General features: G+C 35.9%; 1 protein-coding gene across 1 annotated transcript; it reads right to left on the bottom strand.

The window, feature by feature from the left end:
• Positions 1-521: 521 nt before the first annotated feature.
• Positions 522-8,804, bottom strand: LOC113084124 (leucine-rich repeat-containing protein 3B). Its single transcript, XM_026254772.1, has 2 exons — positions 8,611-8,804; positions 522-1,583 (listed from the first exon to the last, which is right to left on the bottom strand). The coding sequence occupies exon 2, from the start codon at positions 1,468-1,470 to the stop codon at positions 685-687; it is 786 nt and encodes a 261-aa protein (XP_026110557.1). The 5' UTR covers positions 1,471-1,583; positions 8,611-8,804; the 3' UTR covers positions 522-684.
• Positions 8,805-10,003: the final 1,199 nt, after the last annotated feature.

Below are 10,003 nucleotides of genomic sequence, written 5' to 3'. Positions count from 1 at the left end.
TAGCATTTACCACCTAGAAACATTTTTCTAAAATTGCAATAGTGCTGTCAAACGATTAATCGCTATAAATCGCATCCAAAAGAAAAGTGTTTATTAGCATAATGTATGTGCGTACTGTGTATATTTATTATGTATATATGAATACACACACATACAGCATATATATATATATATGTATATATATATATATATATATATATATATATATATATATATATATATGCATACATGTATATATTTGTATTCATGTTATTTATATCATATACATTATAAATATACAAAATATATACATTCATGTGAGTGTGTGTGTGCATTTATATGTGTATATATATTATGTAACCAAAAACTTTTATTTCAGATTTGATTAATCATGATGAATCGTTTGACAGCACTTATATATATGTAAATACATGTAAATATCTTCAAAATATATACTGTATGTGTGTGTGAGTGTATGTTAATATTCACAGTACACACACATATATATATATATATATATATTATGTAAATAAAAACTCTTATTTTAAATGCGATTAATCGCAATTAATCATTTGACAGCAACAATATACTGTTGTCACTGTAGCTGTGATGGTAACTTCCACATTCTCTTATAGTTATCGTTATAGTTATCATCATTGGTGTGAACGGGCCTTTAGTCTCTGGGATCGTGCGATCTTCGTAACGTCACACGACCGTGCTGATGTCCTCCGGTTCGTCCGGTTTCTTGGGTTTGCTCGGAAGCGATTTTAGGTACTCAAGGTGTCGTCTCGCGTCTTCCTGGTTCTGCCGTACATAGTACACAACATAAGAGATAACCATTGCGAACCAGCCGAACATGGTCACCAACATGGCGTAGTCGGTGGTCCGCTTGGCCAGGTTGCACAAGTCCGCGTCCACGGCCAGGAACGGCTGGCCCTCTTGGTCCCTCAGTTCTGAACTACGGCACAGCACGCGCGTGGCGGCCTCATGGTTGTGGGCCATGCCACCCAGCGCCTGCTGCAAGGCGCAGTCACAATGCCAAGGGTTGTTGTCCACCATCACACGTGCCTTCAGCCGTGCGAACGCGTCCTTGTGCACGCTAGTGATCCGGTTGTGGGAAAGGTCCAGCACTTCCAGAGAGCCCTCCAATCCGACGAACGCCCCCTCCCCGAGGGTTTCCACAGCATTATGGGAGAGATTGAGCCTCCGAAGCATCCTCAAGCCATGAAATATGCGATCGGGCACTAGAGATATGTGGTTTCGGTCCAGTTGCAGCAGCTGGGTGTCCGGCGGGACGTCAGGCGGGATCTCCTTCAAGCGTGACAGACTACAGGTGACGTTGAGGCCGTGCGGAGGGCTTTCGGAGCGCTGGCAGGTGCAACCCTTGGGACAGGTGCTGGCAGACGGAAAGCACAGGACTATGAGCACCAGGCTCTGCAACAGCAGACACATGGGGATGGAGCGGGAAAGCCAAAGGTCCAACGGCGTCATGCTGACAGGCAGTCAACATACTCGACACCCGGGCCGTTCACGAGAGCCCCATAACGGGACTGCGTCATCACCAAGAGCTGTGGGTCTCGTCAACTCTCATCGTCTGTTTGAGCCTGCGGAGGGAGAAGACACAGTGAACACATACACTAACAAGTCAACAAGTTAATTTATGGGTGGGAATGACACCTCTCCTCCATCACCTCTCCAAGAGAATGTGCCACTGAACACAGGGAACATACAGACCTCAGAGAGGCTTGTCAGAAAAACTGGCATCAAGTGGTATGTGGCTTACTCAAGTCTACTCACAACTCTGTCGATGGATAATGTATGCACATTTTCCTTTTTTTGTTTGTTTTAAGGAGTAACTGTATTAAAAATGACCATTTGCTTACATCAGCAGTATAATAGGTGCATCTGATCCGAGATATTATCATAAAATTTGATATAGGCTGCATTTATTTGATCTTGACAGTAAAATTGTGAAATATTAGAGCAATTTAAAAGAATTGTGTGCTATTCAAATATATTTTCAAATGTAAAATGTGCTGCTGAAGAAACATTTCTTATTATGAACAAAGTTGAAAACAGCTTTTTCAGATTAATAGAAAATTAAGAACTTTTTTTTGTCATTAGTGTCAATTTGATCAATTTAATGTGTCTATTTAAAAAAAAAAACACACACACAGACACAGACACACACACAGCCTATATATTATTATACTATTAATATGATATAAAATCAGCATTATTTCGTCACCCTGTAAACATTGGGCATTGACGACCCATATTGTTCAATAATAAGTATTTACAGTAATTAGGGCCTGAGCAACGATGGTGTGAGGATCCTACTGGAATTGCTCCATTTATTTTTTTAATTGAATTGAAATTTATTTGACAAGTTTATAAAATTGTACAAAATACAAGTACTTTATACACTTTAGAAAAACTGTCGAGGATAAAAACACAATAAATCCCTTGGCTTGTTTCCATTGCAGCCCTCAATGTTTTTCTTCAAAGTGAATTGCAGTTTTAAGGGGCCTAAACATACCCCAAAACTTTGCACACGCGTCTGAACTGGTGAAAATTTACATCTGATATGGGAGGAGATGCACCTTGTACTTTGACAAACTCCTCCTAAAGGTTTAATCGGATGATCGTAAAATTTGGTGAGGGTTAATTGCAAAGATCTTGAGTTTTCATCAAGGGGCATGTCCCTGGCAGCCTGACAAAGTTTGATGTTTCGCCATGAAACAGGAAGTCACTGTAACTCAGGCAAGCAATGTCTGATCTGCCCCAAACTTCACATGTTTGATAGATGTTCTGTCCTGAACACATATCATTGCCCATATTCAGTTACAGTCATAGCGTTACCTGTTGGCCACAGGAAGTGACATGTTTAACACTGTTAAGGACTCCTAGCAACCTATTAAAAAGCATCAAAAAGTGTTAAATAGGCTGGCAACAAGCTAGAAACATACTAAAACATGCTAGAAACACTTAGCTAAGTGCTAAAGCATGCTATTAATGTAGTGAAACCAGAAGTTGCTGTAACTCAGTCATGCAGTGTCCAATCTGCCCCAAACTTAACATGTTTGATGAGAGTCTGACAAAACAGTGCAAAACATTTTTTAAACAGAAAAAAAGCCTGTTGCAACTATGGCAGCTGAGAAGGCCATTCTATGTGTTTTCATTGTGATTGTGATTAGGGGTGCTCCGATCACGGTCGGCCGATCATTAATGCGCATCTCGTCACTAAAGTTATTGCAGTTTTAATTTTTATATTATAAAATTATAATATTATATTATATATAATATAATATAACATTACCCTCCTTAAATAGCTTGAGTGTAGTTATGGGATCATTTACAGCCAATCAGGTTTTATTTTAAAATAAGCCCCCTCAGATTAACACAAGACCTAGCACTGTTCACCCCGTCAGGGTTTATTTATTAATCAAAAATATTTTACCACTCAATAGAAGAATAAGCAAACAACTCTAATCCCAGAAAGCTTGACTGCAGTTTAACTACTTTAAATTGAGCAACTAGTCATGCAAACTAAGCAGCATCATGAAGGCACTCATTGAGACATTACAGAAAGGTCATCTATCATAAAGCGGTTGTATTTCAGGCTGGGAGGGAGAGCTATAATTAACACACAGTAACACGGAGCGCATGCCGCTCACGTACATACAGTACATGACGCCAATCACGGATTGATGTTAACGACTGAAAGGTGAGAGATAAAAGCAGCTGGAAGTCGGTGTCACCTGCACATTTCTGAGCGCGCTGCATTTAGTGCACGGAAATATCAGCGGACTGATTGAGCGGAGCAAACACATGCTGGTTTACAGAGGCATGCACATCTGGACCTTTTGTTTGCATCATGCATGTGAAGTGTTTTCTAATTTTAGAGCTGAAAAACAAATGCAGATATATCAATATAGATGTAAAAATAAGTATCCCAGGCGTCCTGACATGACGCGGTCAGTGACTGTTCACTATAGCTGAGTCGAGAGTGTGTGTGTGTGTTAAAAATATAAGACTAAATTAAGTACTTAACAGCTTCAATGAGGAAAATAAAATTAACCATGGATTCACTACAAAAAAATTAACCCCAAGTTATTCTAGTTAGACTACGGTTACACCAAATTAATCATGTTTTGCTACACTCACTATAAGCATGGTATTAGTAGTAAAACTGTAGTTACATAAATTATAATCAGTCACCAAAAAAAAAAAAAACAATGGTTACTACACTTTCACTATAATAAAACCATGATTAATTATCATAAGAGAAGCACTGCAAATGAAGTAATCGAATTAAAAACAATGGAGAAATATATTGCTTTAAAGAATAATTTAATTTAAGTTTATTGCAAAATATTCATATGTATATAAATATTTACGAATTTTGAAAGGATAGAAAGACCAATTAGATTACATCAATCTCGTTTTGTACACCGCAATGCTCTGATTGGTGGAATTTTCTCTACGGCATCATGGGTAATGTAGTTTTTCACCACTAATTCAGCTCTTAAACACAATTATTTTAAAAATAAGTTGTAATAATGTCAGCAGAAGGTTTAAAAAAAAGCACATACTATCTATTTACAACCTCTGAGCTCAGTACATCTGTCTTTACAGGTTTACGAGGTATCTTAAAAAAATTAATTGTTCTATGGAGAAAAATGAATGGAATTTACTTCCAGAACCTGACTATCACTTTAGTTTCCTGATTGATGATTGTTGCCCATAGCAATAAAGCATAAAAGGAAAATTATGTTTCCAATAAAGCTATGCTCGTATTCTAAGTAGTAATCTATTTGAATAATTTCCTCTAAAAAATAAATAATCCATGTGTATTTGTCGTAAATGTACCCGCCTCACGTCAGGGTCCTAATCATACTGGGTCTATTTTGCCATTATGATGTGCTGATTGTATATTATCCCTTACTTATGAACCATCTGGACTCTATGATCATTTGTTGTTTAAACATAAAACTCAAGTTTCTTATGGAGGAACACTTTTACTTTGACATGGCTCCTCTGCATGGATGGATCTGATAGTTTGAGGTGTATGGCCTGTGATCACCTTATAAGAAAGCTGTACACGACCTTAAACCAAGCAGACATTATTTTCTGTTTATTGATATGAAAAAATAAATAAAAATAGCATCTATTAAATGCCTGCTTTGGGATATCACGTAGGAGACAATATATGTTAAAGTCATGTTAAAGGGAATTCATAATGTGATTCAGACTTTTTACTACTAGAATATGATTATGTTAAAATATAAATAGATTCATTTGCTGGTAAATTACCCCCCAAAAATATGCACCTTACAACTCTACATTGTGAGTAAATCACTTGCATATGCGATCTTCACTCTGGGCGACTAAATGATGTCTAATATTAGCCAAGGGCTATTAAATTCTCAGATTTTACTCGCAAATGTGTTATTTAGAGACTAAGTATATGTTTAGCACATATATATGTTCACTCGCTGAACACTCTCTGAGCGCTTCAGAGTTTCAATCTCCATCAAGTGATCTGTGCAGTTTTCAGTTCATCTGAATGGATGTGCAACACACCTGTATTTGACATACTGAAGTTAACCCCTGAGATTTTAGGTAAATATTTTAATTATTTAATGGCACATTAGCATTTTTAACATTTATTTTTTTATCAGTTTTAATAATATTTTAGTAGTATTTACATAGCTATTGTTATTATATGTCTTAGCAAAAACATTTTAATTATTCTTTTTTTTCATTCATTTATTCGTTAATGGTATTAACTTGCAGGCAAACCATGTGTACCTACTCACGAACCCCCTGCAATTCCCTCATCAACCACCAGAGGTGGTGAATTGATGCACTACATGTAAACGATATTCTTTGTTGTATTCTCATGTCAGAATAATGCCGTTCCTTTGGAATTCTTCATTCTTTAAGAACTGACGGTTTCCCGGTAGTGGGCGGAGCTAATGCACAAACAGCAATCTCATTGGCTGGCCCACACCTGATTTCAGCAAATCAGTTTGAGCGAATGCACAAAACCTGATTAATATTCATGAACTCAGCAGCCCATTAATCCTTAGTAATCCTTAGTGCGTTTTATATTTCTTATTAGTAAAATGCGTATCATTATTATCTTTACACAATTTTTATAACTAATATGCATTCTAACGTGGTTATCAAGTTTATTTCTTATTACTTGGGTTTGATTATTAAATAATACTTGATTATTATAATGCTTGACTGACTGATATTAAGAGTGTACTTTAAGATTGTTTTAACTTTTTTAGCGTTAGTTTGTAATGTTGCTGTTTGAGCAAAACAAATATCTGCAAAAGTTGCAGCGCTGAAAGTTCAATGCAAACCGAGATATCTTCTTTAAAATTCTGTTTAAGTAGATTAATGCCTACAAAAATGGCTCGGAGGGACTACAACGGGCTTTTTCCCAGGTCTATTACATCACAAACCCAGATAAACCCCGCCCCCAGGAAAGCAGTAGCATTTACAAACAACAGTATCTAAAAGTATGAAGAAATGAGCATTGAAAACATTTTAGACTCCACCCATAAACACAATCAAGCATAGAAAAAAAAAGTCCACCACCACCTCTTTGAAAAACTGTGCCATTTTTCAAACTTTTATCAAATATATCAGTCTTTCAATGAACCTTTTCCATTTTTAAATGCCAAGGTATCCATAGTGGGAAAGTCGAACTTAATATAAATGAACAGTAACAAGGTAACTCACATTTTACTACTAAAATAAGATAAAAATATATTGAAATATGATTATTAAATTTACATTTATTGTTAAATTACCAAAAATGTGTACATAACTTATAACAAGTGTACAGTTATAATAAAGGAAATCCATGTGGTGATTCAAATATTTTACTAAATAAAAATAAAATAACAAATATATTCATATATATAAAAAATTAAAATATCATTTTATTAAACACTTTACATAATTTAGAGTAGCGTATAAGTAGAGTATTATTATATTAATAAATATCATTTAATTAAATTTTCACTTTTTCACATTAAGTTACATATAACCAAATTACTGTAGAATCACTGTAGAAATATTATTTATTTTTCTATTCAAATTACCAATAAAAAAGGAGAGGGAGGGGTGTAAGCAGACTGAAATGATTGTTGAAGTCTGTCATTTTACCCACCAAAGCCCAGTTTTTTCTTTTTAAGAAACAAATGCATTGAAAATAATTCACCATAAGATCAAGAACATGCATTTAGAAAATGAGTTGGGTGACTTCAGTACATGTCGACTTTAAAATTGTAAAACATCTATGCAAGACGCACTCTCAAGTATTAATATTGCATGTGATTTGCTTTCGGGGAGCACCTTTTTTCTTCTAAGGTTGTGTATAAATTTATTAGACACTGGTTATGAATTACATAAATTACAGATGCTCTCGGCATTAAAAGAATGAGTGCATACATACTCATCATGAATGGAAGAGTCATAATAAGACTGCCATCAGGTTTTAATATTAAAACACATTGATCCAGATTAACAGGCAGAGCTTGGATCTAGGCCACAGCTCGAAGAAAGCCAAACAGATTCTAAAGCTTTTATCACTACCACTGCCATAAACATAACACATTAAATTCATAATGTGAAGATCATGGAGCTGGGGAAAAGAAAACATAATGGCTTTCTTGTGCTCTCAATGATTCATTCATTCAATACAGCTTTGAATCAGTGCAAAAATTATGTTTGGCTGATATTTTATTCGATTTCCACATAAACAATCAACGTCTGGTGGAGAAATGGTACAGATATATATATTATTTGATGCATTTCTATTCTAACACATGCATTATACTTCTCATTGGATTTGAGAGAAGTATTAAAACAGGGAGATCTTATAGCACAAAGAATCAAATATAGTTTTTAGACACTATTGCTCACTTCAATCAGCAGATCTGAATCTGACTTTGAAGTAGTCTAGTGTCAAATATGATAACAATCCAATCAGATAGAAGCAGCATCTGAGCTTTGATCCAATGCATTATCCCTGATTTATTCCTAGTGGCTCTTGCATGAAATCTGACCCTTCCGGTGTGATCAAAGAGAACATCACCTTCTTCCAGCAATTTCACAAGCAGACAGCATCTCAAAGACAGGTCGAAATCAAAAAGCCAAGTGCTGAAAATAACTTTTCTCGACTTGTAAAGCAGCGAAGAGCGATTTTACAGATCACAGCCGAGGGTCTCCACACCCTAGTGAACGTGAAACATGATTGCATTCAATAAGCATGATTATTAGTTCCATTATGAGATTAATCAATAACTGTAAATAAGTTGCTCATGCATGGCTGGTTTAGATAAATCAGACATGCCTGCTGCATGCAAATCTAAAGAGCACAATAAAAGCCATCAATGACCTGTCAATTGCTATTCAAAAGGTGCATATCATTTGAAACGGTGCAATAATTCACTCACATACAAACACCATCTGACGCACGTACAATAAGCTTATTTTATACCATGTAGTTCTCAGCATGCAAAATGCATATGTGACACAGACGAATGCATGTCAGTCTTGTGTGTTTATGTGTGGCTGAGCAACAGGCGACATGCGTTTGTCTCTTACCTGCGACAGAAACACTCATCGATCGCCGCATCCGTGACTCTCACATCTTCGGGGAATCATTTAAACACTTGATATGACGCTCTCGCTCGTTATTTCACGTGAGCTCTCACATATTTCGGAGATTGTTGCCTTATGTTCGTGGCAAAAGCCACGGGAGTAACTGGGAGGGGTTCGATCGCGCCGTGGTAGTGGCGTCTGAATCGCGAGCGAATGGTTCTTTTAAACCGATTCCTCGGAGTGATTCAGTTAAGCCGATTCGCAGCGTTTATACATTACAGTCTTAGGGAGAAACAAAATGTTTGCGATATTAATAATAAACCATTAATAATACTATAATACATAAAACAATTGCACTAATGCTTCTCGAAATCGTAAAATAATCCACACAATCACTGTTATGGATGATGGTGGCTAATGAAACACCTGTTTGCACGATGAGATATACAGTACTTTCCAAGAGGGACATTATTGTTAATGTTTTATACACTAAAATTAGCATGATGATAACAACACGGCATTTGACACATATACGTATAAAACTCCCTGCTAAAAAAAATATTACATCAAAATAAAAACATAAAATGGACTATTGGGAAATATTTTTGTGATCAAAACAATCTGAGAATTGCAGTTCACTGTTGAAACGAACCACCTGAGCGAACCGATTCGCTCAAATGAATCGTCCTTCCCAAGACACCATCTCTCGGTAGCGCGCGCGTAGTGTGTGTGTGTGCGTGCGTGTGTTTATGTGTGACTCCAGCCCTTGTTTCTGTCATTTTCGGCTTTAAATAGTCGAAGTTAGTCTTTCTGAAGGATCCCACGTCAATATGAGAAAGGAAATCCACATGAAACACGTTTTGAGACTTGTTTAAGCGCTCAATTATTATTATTATTATTATTATTATTATTATTCACATTATTACTAATGCTATGTTATTTAATGTGATTCAGTTTTACCCTGATACATAAAAAATGTTTTAAAGGTTCCAAAAGGGTATTTTTGCAGTGATGCCTTAAAAAAAAAAAAAAAAAAAACTTTTTGGTAACCCATAAGAACCTTTTAATGAACAGTCTCTAAAATTAAATTTTTGAAGTACATTTTAAAAAGCTGAAGAACCTTTTCTGGATTTGAAAGGTCCCATGGATGTTCAGTGTTTTTCATAGAACCATTGATGCCAATAAAGCGCCTTTATTTTTAAAAGTGTATTTACTGTACATGGTACTGCAATGCACTTTAACATGACTATAGTTTAAGTCAGTTTCTGTGTAGACAAAACCCTTAAAATTTTGACAAAAACAAATAATAATCCATTGAACATTTTAGCCATTATTACACAGGACAAAATGTTTAGTTCGTTGGAGCTGAAAACAAGTAACTCATAGTATAGGGGTT

The sequence above is a fragment of the Carassius auratus genome, unplaced genomic scaffold (assembly GCF_003368295.1).
Source record: "Carassius auratus strain Wakin unplaced genomic scaffold, ASM336829v1 scaf_tig00039707, whole genome shotgun sequence".
Lineage (NCBI taxonomy): Eukaryota > Metazoa > Chordata > Actinopteri > Cypriniformes > Cyprinidae > Carassius > Carassius auratus.
The sequence above is the reverse complement of the archived record's forward strand: the minus strand, read 5'-3'. Positions and strand labels throughout refer to the sequence as shown.

Excerpts from the sequence above, each read along its gene's own strand:
- LOC113084124 (XM_026254772.1), bottom strand. The coding sequence starts at position 1,470 with ATGACGCCGTTGGACCTTTGGCTTTCCCGCTCCATCCCCATGTGTCTG.